The sequence below is a fragment of the Caretta caretta genome, chromosome 3 (genome assembly GCF_965140235.1).
Source record: "Caretta caretta isolate rCarCar2 chromosome 3, rCarCar1.hap1, whole genome shotgun sequence".
NCBI classification, from domain to species: domain Eukaryota; kingdom Metazoa; phylum Chordata; order Testudines; family Cheloniidae; genus Caretta; species Caretta caretta.
Window position 1 is genome coordinate 91,594,150 of NC_134208.1, and position 18,586 is coordinate 91,612,735.

The window sequence follows — 18,586 nt, forward strand, 5'->3', positions numbered from 1 at the left end:
ATGGACCAAAAGGGAGACGCTGGATCTGATTGCTGTATGGGGAGAAGAATCTGTGCAGACTGAACTCCGATCAAAAAGAAGAAATGCTAATATATATGCCATTATCGCAAAGGGCTTGGTGGAGAGAGGCTACAACAGGGACACACAGCAGTGTTGCGTGAAAGTTAAGGAGCTCAGGCAAGCCTACCAAAAGACAAAGGAGGCAAACAGTCGCTCTGGGTCAGAGCTCCATACATGCCGCTTCTGTGATCAGCTGCACGGCATTCTGGGGGTGGACCCTACCACTACCCCACCACTGACCGTGGACACCTGCAAGGGGGGAGTCTCACACAACAGAGAGGAGGATTTTGTGGATGAGGAGGAGGTGGAGGAGAATGTGCAGTAGGCAAGTGGTGAATCCGTTCTCCCCAGCAGCCAGGACCTTTTCATCACCCTGGAGCCAATACCCGCCCAAGGCGGGATCCCCAACCCTGAAGCCGGAGAAGGCAGCTCTGGTGAGTGTACATTTGTAACTACAGAACAGGGTTTAAAAGCAATAGTGTTTAATGTTTGATTTTCCCTGAAGAATTGGGATGCATTCGCGACCAGTACAGCTACTGGAAAAGTCTGTTAACATGTCTGGGGATGGAGTGGGAATCCTCCAGGGACATCTCCATGAAGCTCTCCTGGAGGTACTCTAAAAGCCTTTGTAGAAGGTTTCTGGGGAGAGCTGCCTTATTTTGTTCTCCACAGTAGGACACTTTACCACGCCAAGCCAGTAGCAAGTAGTCTGGAATCATTGCAGCACAAAGAATGGCAGCGAATTGTCATTCATGGTCACCTGGTTGAAATAGAGGAATTTTTGTCAGAGAACAGTAAAAAGGACCCCGTTCATGCTGGGTTGTTTGCGCTTGGCTAAAAGGGATCATCCTGGAGAATAGCCACGCAGCGCGGGGAGGGGTGAAGGGATCATCCCAGAGAATAGCCACGTGGTGGGGTGGGGGGAGGCGTGTGCTGCACATCCACCCGAAAACCGCAGCCCCTCCATTTAAATGTGAAACCCAACCGGCATTGCTTGCTATGGGAAAGGATGGCGCTGCAGTTTGAAACCATTCCCACATGTTATGAAAGCGTAAGAAGCCAACCCCGCATACCATAGGCTTACCATGGCTGCCTGGAAATCGAATTCTGTTGCTCAGCTGTTTGTGATGTGTCACCATACTGGCAGGCGCTCAAATATAAAAGGCAAAATGCGACCTTGTACCTAAAGCACATGTGCTGTCTGCTGTGAATTGCTTGATTCACTGTGAAAGAGTCTCCCTTTTGTTCTCAGAAATGTATCATCTTAAATTTTGCTCTCCCTTTTTATCTCCACCCAAATGCAAATGTTTCTATGCTCCCCCTATCATCTCCATCCCTGAGGTTATCGCAGATTAGACGGCGAAAAAAAAGCACTCATGATGACATGTTTTCCGAGCTCATGCAGTCCTCCCACATTGATAGGGCACAGCTTAATGCATGGAGGCATTCAGTGGCAGAGGCCAGGAAAGCATTAAGTGAGCACAAAGAGCAGAGGCAGGAGGCGGTGCTGAAGCTAATGGGGGAGCAAACGGACATGATGAAGCGTCTCTTGGAGCTGAAGGAAAGCCAACAAGAGCACAGACCCCACTGCATACACTATATAACTCCTGCCCTCCTCCCCAAGTTCCATATCCTCCTCACCCAGACGCCCAAGAACGCAGTGGGGGAGGCTCCGGGGAGGCTCCAGAGGATGGCCCAAGCAACAGAAGGCTGTCATTCAAGCAGTTCTGATTTGTAATGTGGCTGCAATAAGCAATGTGGCCTTGTCCTTCCCTCCTCCCACATCCCACTCCACCCGAGCTACCTTGTCAGTTATCTCACTCTTTTTTTAATTAAGAAAGAAAGAATGCATGGTTTCAAAACAATAGTTACTTTATTTCCTTTGCCAGCTGTGATTGAAGGGGGAGGGTTGTTGGCTTACAGGGAATTAAAATCAACGAAGGGGGAGGGTTTGTAGCAAGGAGAAATACACACAACTGTCACACCGTAGCCTGGGCAGTCATGAAACTGGTTTTCAAAGCCTCTCTGATGCACAGCGTGTCTAGCTGTGCTCTTCTAATCGCCCTGGTGTCTGGCTGCTCAAAATTGGCCTCCAGGCAATTTGCCTCAACCTCCCGCCCCACCATAAACGTCTCCCCTTTACTCTCACAGATATTATGGAGCACACAGCAAGCAGCAATAACAATGCAAATGTTGGTTGCACTGAGTTATAACCTAGTCAGCAAACAGCACCAGCCAGCTTTTAAATGTCCAAAGGCACATTCTACCACCATTTTGCACTTGCTCAGCCTATAGTTGAACTGCTCCTTACTACTGTCCAGGCTGCCTGTGTACGGCTCCATGAGCCATGGGAACAAGGGGTAGGCTGGGTCCCCAAGGATAACTATAGGCATTTCAACATCCCCAACAGTTATTTTCTGGTCTGGGAAGTAAGTCCCTTCTTGCAGTTTTTGAAACAGACCAGAGTTCCTGAAGATGCAAGCATCATGTACCTTTCCCAGCCATCCCATGTTGATGTCGGTGAAACGTCCCTCGTGATCCACCAGTGCTTGCAGCACCATTGAGAACCCCCTTGTGGTTTATGTACTGGTTGGCAAGGTGGTCCGGTGCCAAGATAGAGATATGCGTTCCGTCTATCGCCCCACCACGGTTAGAGAACCCCATTGCAGCAAAGCCATCCAGTGTGGTCTGCACATTTACCAGAGTCACTACCCTTGGTAACAGAACGTCAGTGATTGCATTAGCTACTTGGATCACCGCAGTCCCCACAGTAGACATGCCCACTCCAAATTGATTCCCGACTGACTGGTAGCAGTCAGGCATTGCAAGCTTCCACAGGGCTATTGTCACTTGCTTCTCAACTGTCAGGGCAGCTGTCCCCTTGGTATTCCTGCGCTTTCAGGGGAAAGCAACTCACAAAGTTCAAGGAAAGTGGCCTTACGCATGCTAAAGTTTCGGAGCCACTGTGAATCATCCCATACCTGCAACAGTATGCTGTCCCACCAGTCTGTGCTTGTTTGCCAGAACCGGCGTTCCACTGTATCAACCAGCCCCACTGCCACCATGATGTCTCAATTGCCACAGCCCATGCTTTCAGGAACGTCTGTGTCCATGTCCTCATCACAATCGTCCTCATGCTGGCATCTCTTAGCCCGGTTCTGCACATACTCCAGGATAATGTGCGAGGTGTTTACAATGCTCACAACAGCAGCGGTGAGTTGAGCAGGCTCCATGCTTGCCGTGGTATGGTGTCTGCACGGGTAACCCAGGAAAAAAGGCGCGAAACGATTGTCCACCGATGCTTTCATGGAGAGAGGGAGGGACGGGTGACTGACGACATGTACCTAAAACCACCTGCGACAATGTTTTTGCCCCATCAGTCATTGGGAGCTTAACCCAGAATTCCAGTGGGCAGCGGAGACTGCGGGAACTGTGGGATAGCTACCCACAGTGCACTGCTCCGTAAGTCAATGCTAGCCACGGTATTGAGGACGCACTCCGCTGACTTAATGTGCTTAGTGGGGACATACACAATCGACTGTATACAATCGATTTCTAAAACTCAACTTCTATAAAATTGACCGAATTTCGTAGTGTAGACATACCCTTAGATTACAACCAGTCCGTCTCATGTAGGGAACACTTTGCAGAGGTTAACATCCAGGCTTGGAGCTGCCAGAGGTTTTATTTCTACATGGGGGGTTCACATATGGACTCACAATGTTTGAGACAAGGGCAAGCTAAAGTAATAATAAAAGCCCTACAGTTTCAGAAGTGAGTTTGGACAGTCTGGGGGCTGACTGGGATGTAGAGTTGGAAATTTCTGTTGGTGTGCTTAAGTGCAGAGTAGAAGGCACAATATGGGGAAAAAAATCACCTTTTCAATTTACATTTATTGACTATGTAGCACAACTTAGCCTTTACATGCATTGGGGCCCTCTTAGCTTTTTTTTAAAGTAATAATGAGAACTGTTGGCAATGGGGAGGCACCCCAACATCTCTATTACCTTCGTGTAGAATTCCCTAAAAAGAGAGTCTTTTGGAATAATGTGTGCACAAGGAGCTTTATTTTAGATATAAGACTTGGTGTGAAAACCAGAAAATTCTTCCCGGCTCGTCTTAGTTTTAACAAATAGCTGTGTAAACACCAGAACCTGTTTCTGTGGACTCATCTCATGCCCAGATGATTGTCTCTCCAAAGGTGAAGGTCTAGCCAGGAGCAAAGTGAGAACTGGTAATATAGTCTGTCAGAACTGGCACCTCGTGAACCTCTGGCATTTGAAAGAGAAGTGAACCTTGGGACTCTTGTGGTCACTGTTTATTATGTTAGCGATTGATAGTAGAGTTGCAAGTAATATGAAATATAGTGTACAGTATTGTTGATCTACACTTTTTGTTACCCAGCAATGGTGTAGATATTTCTAGTCTATTTACTCATTTAATCTTCTCTGTCTTATTTCTGCTTTTCCTGAACTTGGGTTCTGTGGTGACCTTTGCTGTTCTTTCAATGTTTTCTTAATGTGTTTCCTTTTTTTCAAATGATTGTATATGTTACATGCAGGATTATAAACACAAAGTCTTGTATTATAGATTATCCTCTGTTTAACTTCCTCTTCTCAGTTTGTGATACTAAATCAAGACAGGTTTCAGAGTAGCAGCCGTGTTAGTCTGTATTCGCAAAAAGAAAAGGAGGACTTGTGGCACCTTAGAGACTAACAAATTTATTTGAGCATAAGCTTTCGTGAGCTGTTAGTATCTAAGGTGCCACAAGTACTCTTTAAATCAAGACAATACACATTAAATCACAAAAAAAAAGGGGAAGAAAGGAGAAAACATGTTCCCATTGGTTCATTGGGGGTCAGTTTGGTAAAGGTAGGCTATATTGTGTTGTACTGTAATTTAAGCCATCCTGGTCAGATTATGCGTATCTGTCTTATCTGATATGTAAATGTAATTATTTAAAGCCATGGTAATCTATTTCACGATACCTGCCTCACTTTGGCTTGCTTCAGAGCAAATGATTTGCTGTTCATGACTTACCAGTGCAAGCTAATACTTTTTTTACTTCTTAAGATTCTTTATTTCAGTGTTTAGTGTAATTTTCCATTAATTTCACAAGTTCTCCAGTTGGTGCTGGGCGATCTATGACTGAACTCCCAGTAGCATTGATAGTAGTCAGCTGTGTAAACTTTCCTCCCCACTGCATGTATCAGACAATAGACCCTTCACGTTTAAATGAGTTCAGTGTGGTGTCAACTCCCCTGATGCGCAACTCGCTTCCCAATAGTACTATTTATAAAACAGAAAGAGGGCCCTAATGTAATTGTAAATAACTTTGCCCTGAATTTAGCAATCTAAAGTTACTGAAGCACTTCATATTTTAAGAGAGTCTTGATCTTTCAATCTAAACCACTTTTTTCTGCGTTGGTCTTTTCTTTTGTTCTATTTCGAGCACCCCATATCTATTTGGAGCACAGGAATTAAGCCCCAATTCAGAAAACAGTTGAAGCACGTGCAATGAGATTTCGACACCTTCTCAAAGTTAACTTCATGCTTATGTGCTCCCCTGGATAGGCATGGGTTTAAGCAGGTCTTCAGGGCCACCCTTAAGAGCAGGCACAGGAGTATGGTTGTCCTGAGAGCCAACTTCTGGGGGTACCACATCTAGGGCTGGCCTTGCAGGTGCTTAAGTGCTTTGCTGAAACAGAACTTTAATATTGACAAGGATCAGCATTAATTCCCCCACTAATACTGCAGCACACTACATGACTCAGTGAACCCGACAACATTCCAGAACTTGATTTCTTTATTTTTAAACTCTCTTTAAAAGTAAGGAAAAATATCACTTCAAAGCTTTAATATGCTTTTTCGTTACACTGGCACTTTTCAATGCGGTGTTTTAAGGGTATGTCAAATAATTTTGGCACTGTAACTTTTGGGGATATATTTTCAAAATCCTGGGAAACGATTTACCTGTGTGACTTGCACTGATGTTAATCACGTGGCTAAATCCCCAAGTGCTGCTTTGAAAATTCATCACTTTCATGTTCAAAAAATAAGCAGACTCAAAGGAAAAAGTTACTTTTTTGCATCCTCAAATCAACACAGAGGCCTAAAGTTATAGCATGTTTCAAATATATTGTGCTATGCAAAACCAGAATTTTTTTGCGGCCCAAATCACTTAAAGCATAAAGGTTAATGGAAATGTCTGATGTAGTAGAAAGGACCAACTCATTTGAATCCAGATTCTTAAATTACTTATTGGATGTCATCTGGCGAAAGTAATCACATTCCTGACTCCTGCTGTTTCTGTGTTTCTTTCTGCAAGTAAACAAAGTCTGGTCTTAACCTACCAAAAGTTATATTCTCAATGTCACTGCCAGTACAGCAAATAATTAGGATGCTGCCTCATGATACCCCCATTGCAAAGAGTACGTGTGAGTGTATTTCTTAATGAGCAAAAGTCCTATGAATCACAGGTTTGATTGGGGAAAATGCTCAGGATGAAATCCTGGCCCCATTGAAGTCAATAGCACCACTCCTATAGATTCCAATTAAGCCAGGATTTCACGTCCAAGCTTTCGGATGAGTATCTGAAGTATTTGCCTCTTTCATCCGCAACGATAGGTTAGAATTCTCATGAGATTTCAGAGAGTCCTCCTCCAGGTTGTTCCAGAAATGCCAAAAGGCCAGCTTTTCCTAGGAGATGGTAGCACATCTGTTACCAGTTTCAGCTGGACCCTAGAAATGCATGGGCACGCATGACGATGAAGAATAATGGGGGTGCAGTTGGGAAAGCCGATGAAGCTTTTTCAAACCTTTTAAAAGTTTTGGTGTCCATTTGGAATAATGTTCAGTTTATCTTTTATCCTATTTTGCCCATTGGTAACTGTGGTTACAGCTGACACTAAAAGGATATGTGGAGACACACAAAAATATTTTAAATTGATGGAACTTTTTCTAACTTCCCAAATGGTTCCTGTTCAGGTCAAGCTTTTTGACAGCGGTTCAGGTCAGTTCTAATATCCATATTTAGACTGTAAGCTCTTTAGGGCAGTGGCTGTCACTTATGATGGGTTTGTACAACTCCTCACACAAGGGGGTCCCCAGTCATGATTGAGGCCCTGCAGGTGCTTCCACATTGCACATAAATAAGAGGGTTAACTGTCCCCAGTGAATGTGTGTTTGGTTTCTTTTGAACTGAGAACAGTAATAATCCTTGGCCCAGCATTAGAACTGTCTGACCTTTCTGAAGTCATGGATTTGATCTGCAAGCCATGTTGTGCTGACAGTCTTCACAGAGTCGAAATTAAGTATTGTGTGACTGACAGGATTCCATTGCCAGGGCATTGCAGAACAAATCTGCTGCACAAAAATTGATTCTGGAAGCAGAGCTACCAGTCATGCAAACTCTGTTTTTGTCTCAGTGCAACCTTTCTCTAAACTAGTCCAAAGTTTTTGAATCTGCACCTAAGATCACAATAACTTTCTTTTAAATTTATAATAAGTCTGATTATTCTGTTACTGTTCTGCTTGGTTACTCTGATACCCTTAAATGCTGTTGCTCTCCTATTTTAAGTGAGACCCTCTTGCATCAAGTTTTACATCATATTTATTATTCTGTAGTCAGGATTTGCATACAGGTCTGGCCTTATAATGAGGCGAACTGAGGCGCCACTAGGACCCAGAGTGTACAAAATTGTGTCTGCTGCTGGTGCATATGTATTCTCTCTGCTCTAGATGCACAGAGATGGTGGAGTGCTGTGCTGGAGGAAGGAGGGCACAAGAGACATAACAGGCAGGCAGGAGAAAAGGTGAGAGGGAATAACAGAAAGCAGCAGGAGCTGCAGGGAGAGAGAGAGGAGGAGGAGCCTCTTATGTACCTCTCTAGCACCCGAGGAGCCTAGACTGATTAACACCAGCTTCTCAGGGAGCTTTCTGTTTCCTGCTGCTTCCCTGAACCCACTTGAGGAGAACAAGCAGTCAGCTGAAGTGGTAGGAGCCAGTTAGGCCCTTAAGACGCTGATATCTTCCCTCACTCAGGCTCTGCTACCAGCCTGCTTATTTGTCCCCTTCAATTGAGTCTTGAGAGCCACTATAGCTGGCACAGAACAGCAATCATGAGTGAAAGAAAAAAACGCCCCTCAGGGGCAGCATTCAGAAAAAAATAGAAAACAAAAGAAGCTTTTCTATCTAAGCAGGAAGGAGCTCTCCTGAGATACATAGACACAAATGTTCACGGTGAGCCTTCCGGACCCAGTGAGGATGTGAGTGGTGAGGAGATGCCTGATCTTCCAGTCAGTCAGAGTGCAGGTGACCTGGCAGCTACTGCAGCATCCATATCTCCATCTCAAATGGATGTAACCATGCACATTCCTGAAGAAAAGTGTGGATAAGAGAAGAGTGTGATGGAGGCGCAAGAAACAGCTGCTGCTGAGTTTAGTTCCTTAAGTCTAGATGATCCAGGACTGTGGACCCACTTGAGCAGTAGCCTGAGGGACTTCCTTGTACTGCAAGGAAGTTCCCCAAAGACAATGAAAATAGAAGTTTCCACCCAACACATTACTGGTGTGAAATCGCCAATGGTGGCAAAGTGGAGAGGCCATGTCTTATGTACTCAAAAACCCAGAATTCTGCGTACTGTTTTTGTTGCAAACTCTTCCAGTCTAATGTTCCAGCCACATTGGGTTCTACAGGAACAAAGGGCTGGAAAAATCTGGCTAGAAATCTGGCATTCCATGAGAAAGCAGCAAATCACCAGAGAGCATTCCATAAGTGGAAAGAGCTTGAGATGAAACTAAGGTTAAAGGCCACCATAGATGATCAGCATCAAGAGAAGAGTGCATCAGACTCTCTTTACTGGGAAAATGTTCTGAAAAGGCTCATTGCCATTGTGAGAATGCTTGCTACCCAAAACCTAGCACTGTGTGGCACTTCAGATCAGCTGTATGTGCCAAACAATGGAAACTTCCTTAAAATTGTGGAGCTGATGGCTGAGTTTGATGCTGTACTCCAGAAGCATCTAAGAAGAGTCACCATCCAAGAAATGTACACACACCACTACCTTGGAAAAACAATTCAAAATGAGATCATACAGGTACTGGCAACAAAAGTCAAACAGAGGATTGTGGCAGATCTGAAGTCAGCAAGATATTACTCTGTTATTCTGGACTGCACAGCTGACATCAGCCATATGGAACAAATGACTTTAATGGTGTGTTTTATAACCACAACAGAACCTAGTGAAAATGTGCCTGCAATGGTGACTGTCAGGGCATTTTCTAGAATTTATTGACATTGATGATACTACAGGAGCTGGTATGACAAATGTGCTTCTTAAAAAGCTGGAAGACACGGGAATTGCGATAGCTGACATGAGAGGTCAGGGCTATGATAATGGTGCCAACATGAGAGGAAAGATCAGAGGAATGCAGGCTCGGATCCGAGAGTTAAACCCCTGAGCTTTTTTTGTCGCATGCAGTTCTCATTCATTGAACTTGGTGGTCAGTGATGCAACATAAGCTTCTAGTGAGGTTGCTGAATTTTTTAATGTAATTCAAAGCATCTATGTATTTTTATCTGCATCAACTCATCAATGGCAAATTTTGAAGCAATATCTGGGAACATCCTCTCTGACACTAAAACCACTGAGTGCCACATGATGGGAAAGTCAAGTGGAGGCGATTAAAGCCTATCAAACACAAAATTGGGAAGATAGATAATGCCATAGTTGCCATTATGGAGGATAATGCTATGACGGGACCTGTTCGTGGGAGAATAGTGGCAGAAGGAAATGGAATCACCAGAAACATAACTTCAAATTTCTGTGTGGCTTAGTGTTGTGCCATGACATACTATTTGAAATAAATGTTGTAAGCAAGAGACTTCAAGGTGTTGACTTTGCTATATCTGGAGCAATGGAACAACTAGACAAATCAAAGTCATACCTACAGTCTTACCGGTGAGATGAGGGATTTCAAAACGTTCTGAAGAGTGCACAGAAGTTGGCAGAGGAATTTCACACTGAAGCTATTTCCCACCCATTCAAGAATACAAGAGTCACCGAAGAAGAAGACATTTTTGATTACGAGGCATGGGGTAATCCCGTAAGAGACCCCAAACAACAATTCAAAGTTGAATGCTTTAACCAGGTGCTAGATTGTGCAATAGAGTCAGTTGAAGAACGTTTCATGCAACTCAAGGAACACAGCAGTATATCTGGGATGTTGTATGATATTCCAAAACTCCTCACTATACCTGAAGAAGACCTACATCAGCAATGCAGGGCACTTGAGACAATGTTGACACATGATGACATGCACGATATTGATGCGAGTGATTTAGGTGATGAACTAAAAGCCCTTTCAAGATACGTTTCAGCAGGATCAACTCCAAAGGCTGTTCTAGAATATATGTGCACAAATAAGATGACCACCCTCTTTCCAAATGCTTTTGTTGCTCTGCGCATACTTCTAACACTTCCTGTAACATTTGCCAGTGGAGAACGCAGCTTCTCCAAGCTGAAGTTAATAAAAACACATCTACGCTCCACAATAACACAGGAGAGGCTGGTCGGCCTTGCAACATCTCAACAGATCATGAGCTGGCCCAGACTGTGGACCTTCAGCAGGAAGCAGTTCAAATCTTTTCAAAAAAGAAGGCACGGAAAGCACCACTTTGATTATTCGAACAGATAAAAATGCCAGTGTTTACTAAGCAGACAAGAAAAGTTACGTTTACTGTTCAGGCGTTTGAAAGTTAAGTGTTACTTAAAATTTTTGAACAAGGCATTTTAAGTTGTTAGTTCTCCTTTATTGGGGTAGGTAGCAAAGCAGTACCATGAGAGGAGTAGAACAGGAAGAAGGCAGAACTGAGACCTTTCAAAGTTTTGGCCCAAGCAAGGAGACACGGGGGCATCATTTGAGCTCACCACCTCAGGTGCCAAAATGTTGTGGGCTGGCCCTGCTTGCATACATGCACTGAACAACAAAATATTCTTAGGAAATATTACCAAAAATTGTTGAAGCTCAAATAATTTTTCTTGGCAAGTTTTTAAAACCCAAGTGAACTGAAAACCCAGACAACCACCTTGCTTTGTGGTGTTGACTGATTTGAATTGCAAGACAAATAATTTGTTAGGTTTTACCTACCTAAAATACCTTGTAAATATTTCAGTTTTAACTATATTTAAGTCACAATCTGGATTTATGTTCTATTGAATCTATCCACTAATTTGATTGCATAAGATATAATCTCTCATGAGATATAGCTTGTTGTGCGTGTGTTTCTAACTCTTTATATGTAATTGTTTCTTTGTTTTTATCTACCGACACAGGAGAAGAAAACTTGCTGGCAATTTTGAAACGGAGATGGTGGAAGTACATGATCCTGGGGATAATAGATATAGAAGCCAATTACCTAGTAGTCAAAGCTTACCAATACACCACTCTTACTAGTGTACAGGTAAGTACTCAAATTATTTCCTCTCTCAGGGTTTGATTCTGCACCAAGTCAATGGTAAAGTCCCCATTCACTTTAACAGGGCAGGATCAGGAACCCAATTACTTCTTTGTCCTCCTCTTTATGATGTCTCACACTCATAAAATGATGTCTTTTTTGTTTTAATCTTTTGCTAATTTTAATGCTGACCATTCTGCAAGCTGTAGAAAAATAAAATGTTGTGTAACTTACTCATTCTCACATTTTGGGGCTAAGCTGCTTGGCTTGGTCCTTTAATAATATATTTTAAAGAGTAAATACCCATTTGTGTAGACTCAGTTTGCAATTGGAAAATTACAACCCCATTTTTGTCAATGCCCTCAATCAAGCAATCAAATGCATTTCTTTCAGGCACAGTTTGCCCTGTCCAAATATCACCAAAAATCCCAAGACAAAACCCCATAATTCTCCCCCCAACACACACACACAATAGGAACAGTCTTCTTTAAAGGTACAGCCTGTAAATTTTAAAGATTTAGGTTTTTTCCATTGTAGTAGAGAAAAAGTAATAGAAATTCATAATGGAAAATGTATATCTCTGGACATGGCTACACAAATTGATGTTGATCATTCAGAAATAAAACACATTTGCACTCTATATAATGTCTAAATAGCATGGCACCCTTAGATATTCTGATCGTATTTATACCTTACTTGCCTGAAACTTGCTATAAAGCCAGTAAAATAAATAAGCAGCAGTTAGTGTCCTGAAAAAGCAGAGATAATTAAGAACATATGTCTTTCTTGGTTGAGTGAGCAGTGTTGGGGGAAAAAACTGAATTTTGCCTGAATAAGAAGCAAGAATGGGGGAAAACTGCAGTTTTAAGGATTATATGAAACACTTGAAATCAATGTGAGTAACTATAAGTGCTCCTGTTGCCAGAATTTGGCTTTCAGACTTCTTTGAAACACAAATACATATTTAAAATTACCTGTAGCACCTTTTCAAAGGAGAACCTAATGAAGTGAGCTGTAGCTCACGAAAGCTCATGCTCAAATAAATTGGTTAGTCTCTAAGGTGCCACAAGTACTCCTTTTCTTTTTGCGAATACAGACTAACACGGCTGATCCTCTGAAACAAATAACTCTGTTATTTTATACCTAGTGGAATGGAAAAATCTATCATAATAAAACCAAAATCAGTATTACTATTTTTGTATAGATCTCCCTGAGCCAACTTCTACACTACTTATAAAGGCACACAGCCCCCTGTACTTGGTCTTTATAGGTCTTTGTATCTGTCTATGTTTCTGCCTTTCTCATCCACCCACATAAATGTGCTTCAGCAGCCTGGTTTGTGAATTATTTGTCCAGTTCTAAAAACTGGGTAAGTAACTAAAATAATTAATTCAAATATCATGACTGTTGTCAAATTAATTACTTTGTTGTTTAGGTCTAGACTCAATATTCACATAAAGTATATTTTTTTGAACTTCAGTTTCCTGGTACTGCATTTACAAGATATTACATCATGCTCATCTTACCAGTGTTATAAAGTTTCCTATTAAACGTATTGTGTGTGATACAAACATACATACAAACATACATAACTTTGCCTTCCAGCTCAGTTCTTCCCCGTTTTATCAAACAGCATTATGAGACAGATTCTGTTCCCTCTCTCCATTTACTCATACTCAATAGTGCTTTTTTTCCCAGCAAGCGGCCCCATTCATTTCAATGAGATTGCTTGCAGAGTTTGGTGTAGTTCACCATGAGTAAGGGATCTGGCTCTGTTTCATTAGATGAATAACCCTTTCCAATCTGGTTGGCCTCAGAATAACACTCTTACCTTTCTCCGAGATGGTAGAGCATCGGTCTCTGTAAATGTTTATGTGCTTCATGATGCTGGCAGGAAACAAACTTTGAATACATGGGTGCTGAACATTTGAAAGTCTGGCTTTGAGCTCTTTTGAAAATCTGGACCCAAATGTCTAAAGACTGAGAAACTCACATTCATTTCCAAAATCCAGGTCTTCAGCACAGCAGCCAAACATCATCTCACCACTTAGGCTAGCCCTGATTAGTCTCTGAGTCTTATCTACATGCAGTGCAGTACATGCTGTTCTGTTGTAGTATTTGGTATTAATTGTTTTCCTTATTTCACATCAAACAACTCTTTAGGCTGCTTCTTCAAAGCTCTGTGCCACAGTACTATAGTGTATGCATACGGAGCCATCAAAAAAAGACCATTGCAGAAGGGAGAGCCATTTTTCTAAATGGTGATTTATATGGTAATTTATTCTTTGGGCACTCAAGCCTTTGACTGGCATGATAAAAACGAAGATAGTAAAACCTCAGATTTATAGACATCTGGAGACCAACAATAAAAGTATGTTCTTTGAGTTATTTTCCCTGTGGGTGCTTCCACTTCAGGATGTGCGTGCCTCCGTGCACTGTTGGTCATAGATTTTGTCAGCAGTGTCCATTAGTTTGCCATTGTGCCCTGCACATTCTTGTGCTCCAGAGCGAGGATAAATATATATGAAGGGCAGGCCCACTGTGGCTCCCATTCCTTCTCAGTTGCCTGTGGCTTGATGTGGAATGTCACAATGTCCATTTTAGCTGTCCATGCAGCTTGCTGTTTTCTTCTCTTAATTGTTCTCTTTTTTCCTTAGCTTTTCTTTATTTTTGGTTATTTAGCAAAAATGTGTGCTTGGGCGGAGGGGTTCCCCCTTTCCTCCTTTTTTTGCCTGGTTGGGACAGCATTCTGACTCATCCTCCTCTAGCTTTCCTAAACTGTTATGCCCAAAAGTCTGGACTTCAAACCCTGACCAGGTCTTTGCCCTGCAGCAACGGGCATTCTATCTGCCTCCACTGCCTTGGAGAGACTCACATCCCTTCCAAATGTAAGGTCCGCTCTGGATTCAAAAGCAGATGCAGAAAATGGAGGAAGGACCAACTATAACTCCATCTTATAGAGCATTTTCTGAGACCCACAGGGTCCAGATCTCTCCACCCCCATATTTTGGCTTTACTGCCCAGTGCACCTCTGTGAATATTTTTGCTTTGGTAAGCAAAGACCCTGGGGATCCTTCAGAGTTGTCTGGACATTTAAAAAAAGAGACCCCATTCTCCAGAGGAAGAAACCAAGAGAAGGGCTAAGTCACCTCTCAAACTGGAACCAAGGAGACTAAATGACCTGGCATGTGTGCCACTGATGCTTCTATCTCCTCTAGTACTGAGATCTGGCACTGACTAAAAAGACCACACCGAATACTGAGAAGCCTTCTAGTAAGCAACCTCAAGTAGTTTTACTGTCAGTACCAGACCCAGTGCTTCTGGAGTGTTACCTGCACAAAATTCTCTATTACACACACTGTAAGGCACCCAATTTTAACCTAAAGTTGTTGCCCGCACACTCTAGGACATCCCACCTCTACCTAGTTCCTAGGGCTCAAGGCGTAACCCGGTCAACTTAGGCACCCCCACCCTTTCCCAGTTTCTAAGGTTCCAGGCAAAAGGCACCTAACTTTACTCCTCTCTGGGCTCTGCTCTTCCACGGGCTCAGAGCAAGCACCCATTCCTTGTGGGCTGAAGGCTTAATCTTTTACAGGTTTACGGGTTTTTTACCAGTGAAAGAGCCTTACACAGTAATATCCTACTTAACCTCTATTTATTAACAATTATCAAAAAGGAATGTACCTGCTAAGCATACAATGCTCACCACTCCCAATAAGGCAGATGAACATTTCTTGATGGATAGTCAGGATCAGGTCATCTGGGGAACTCCAGCTTCTGCATAGTGTGATTGGCAGGGTGTGGAGGTCTGGCAGCTCTGATCTTGGGGCTGTGTCCTGGAGTTGGAGGCTAGTTCTGGACCACAGGAGTTTGAACACCTTCATCCTCTCTCAACAGTTCAGAATGGTAACCCTGCCAGATATAATTTCCTCTTTGGAAATCGGAGATTGGTTTGTCTCCCTTGATCTTCAGGCTGCCTGGTTTGTTTTTTATAGCCATACACCTGTCCCACAGACATTTTCTATGCTTTGTCATTGGCAGAGACCACTACCAATACGGTGTCCTACTTTTAGGCCTCTCCACTACCCCAGGGTCTTTACCAAGATCCTTTCAGCCACAGCAACCCATCTCTGCCAGATGGAAATAATTATCTTTCCCTGCCTGGATGACTGGCTTGTAAAGGGTCACTCATTTCTCAGCAAGCAACAAGATCCTACCCCTATTCTTCTACTTGGGCCTCAGCTTCAGCTTGGAAATGTCAGCTCTCACACTTACACAATGAATTGCCTTAATTGGGCCCATTGTGGCCTTCACTACCACCAGAGCATACTTACCCACACTTACATACACAGGTTTGCTACAATTCCCAGCTTTATTTCCACAATACAGTAGAGCCCACAAGCCACAGTGAGGGCTTGCCTTCAACTCCTGGGCCACATGGCAGCCTGTACATTTGTAATATCTTTTTGGCAAGACTACACTCCTGCTATCTTCAAACTTGGCTGAGAACAGTCTAGACATCCAACAAACAAAGTCTATCCAAGCAGGTGTCAATACCTCAAAGGGTCCTCAACTGTTTCAATTGGTAGAAGAATCCCCAAAAGATCTATGTGGGACTTCCATTCCTGCATCCCCACCCTCCTGCAAAAATCATCACAACAGATGACTTCCTGCTGGGCTGGGGTGCACATTTTCAGGACTTCACAGCTCAAGGCAAATGGATCCACCAGAAGACCACCCTCCATATCAGGGCAGTCCATTATGCCTACCATCATTTCTTACCCCACGTCGGGGCCACTTGATCAGAGTAATGCTGGACAACAGAGCAGCAATGTATTATATATAAATCATCAAGGAGGAACAAGATGGAGAAAAGTTGTTCTCTCTTGCCACAGAGGCAGGACAACAAGCAATAGGTTCAAACTACATCACAGCAGATTTAGATTAAATCTCAGAAAAAATGTCTTAACTGTAAGAACAGTAGGACAATACAACGGACTGCCTCGGGAGGTGGTGGAAGCTCCTTCACTGGAGGTTTTCAAAAGGAGGCTGGATAGCCATCTGTCTTGGATGGTTTAGACACAACAAATCCTGCATCTTGGTAGGGGGTTACACTAGATGACCCTTGCTGTCCCTTCTAACCCTATGATTCTATGACCTTATGTGCAGAATCCATAAAACTATGGAATTGGTGCATATCTCACACATAGAGATCTCAGTGGATTACCTGCCAGAACTGCAGAACATAGTAGCAGATTCTCTGAGAAGACACTTCCACCAGGACCACAAGTAGGAGCTGAACAATGAGGTACTTTGAAAGATTTGTCTTACCTTGGACCACATGGATGCAGATCTCTTCCCAATTCCATCCAATGTGAAGTGCTGATGGTTCTGCTCAAGGCGGGGGGAGAGGGGGAGAGGAGGATGGGACACAGTCATAACTCATTAAGAGATGCTTTCATTATCCATTTGTGTGTGTGATATATAGTTGAAATTGCATATATGTGCTTTTATGAGGAGAAATGTGCAAACTGAATGGAGATGGTAATGAAAAGCATAACAAGCCACTTTTTAGGCTGAAATTCTGTATATATTTAAACATGTCTATGCTATTGTGTACAAACATATGCCTCCTTTCAGCATTAAAACAGTAGAAACAGGTTAGACCCTTGTTACATTACAATAGGCACATAGGGTAGGATCCACAAAGGTATTTAGATGCCTCAACCTTAGGGGTCTATGTCTTGGGTATACACACCTCTGTCCCTGTTTTGGCTCCTCTGTAACCCACAAAATTGCTGCCTCACCCTGTAGGGGCCTAAACTTACTTGGTACCTAAGTCCCCTCTGTGTCTATGTTTCTGCCCCTGATCATGCTTGTGGATGCCTAACTGCTGCCCAAGCCCCAGAATGAATCATGAACCAGGAGATGATGGGCATTTGTCCTCTTATCTCGTGTGCAGAGTCCAATCCCGGAGCCTCTGAGCACACCTACTAGATTGGTTCCCATTCAAAATGTGGCTAGAGGAACAGGTGGTGCGCACCTTGTAACTTTTAGCCCTGTGGTGAGAGCACTCACCAGGGATGTGGGTTACCCAGATTCAATCCCCCTATCTCTAGCAGAGGGGGAGAAAGGACTTGAATAGGGGGTCTCATGAGAGTGCTCCAACTACTGAGCTTTGAGATATTCTTTTGTGGGCTCCCTCAGTCTCTCCTGGTGAAGCTGTTCCACTGTGTATAAATAATGAGTCATTGGAGCAGGGGGACGATACCTGGGGTCTCCCACCTCCCATGTGGGTGTCCTAACCGCTGGACTACAGAATCATTCTTCTTCTCTTTCTCTGGCCCAATGACTATGTAAGTATTTATCCACAATGGAACAGTCATAGGGCGAGAGAGAGAGAGAGAAGGAATTACTCTGTAGTTCCCATTTCTGACTCGCTAAGCAAAGATAGGTGCCTCCTGGCAGCCCTGACTTAGGCACCCATCTCCAAAAGAGGGGCAGGGTTTAGGACACTCCTCTCCTCAGCATCTCCCATAGGCTAGGTTAGGTGGCTCCCTGCCTAGCATGCTGGCTTTTGTAGATCGCATTCTTAGGCACCTCTCTCTCCCCATTCATTGTATAAGGAATCTAAATGCCTAACTTGGCTTTGTGGATCGCAGTCTTGTTCCTGCAATTCTTCCAGGCACCAGAAAGTTAGGCTCTGTGACACTCCGTGTCGCAGTGCCTAAATCTGTTGATGGATCTCACCCATAAAGTCTGATACTGATGCCACTGAAGTCAATAGCAAAACTCTTACATCAGTAGTTCAGGATCTGACCCATAAATTATTAACTAGAACAGTGCAAATCCAGCAGTCTTAATTACACTAGAGCAGCAACAGTCAGCACATAGTCAATGCATGTAATATTCCTTACATTGCATATTTTCCCCAGGAATTATGCTGATTTTACATCTGTAATTAGAGGACAGAACAGATTACGATTAATTAATTTAGCATGCGATTAGTGCATGTCGCCAAGCAGTTGTTCAAGTTTATTTTTGCATGGGGAAAAGGATGTCCTTTTTT

General features: G+C 43.2%; 1 protein-coding gene across 2 annotated transcripts in view; it reads left to right on the forward strand.

Annotated features, from left to right (window-relative positions):
- SLC35F1 (solute carrier family 35 member F1) overlaps positions 1 to 18,586 on the forward strand; it is a 388,001-nt gene that overhangs the window by 314,294 nt on the left and 55,121 nt on the right. For both annotated transcript variants that reach the window (XM_048844698.2, XM_048844699.2), the window contains one exon: positions 11,396 to 11,523. In XM_048844698.2, the coding sequence (XP_048700655.1) occupies positions 11,396 to 11,523 (128 nt within the window). The remainder of the gene's footprint in view (positions 1 to 11,395; positions 11,524 to 18,586) is intronic.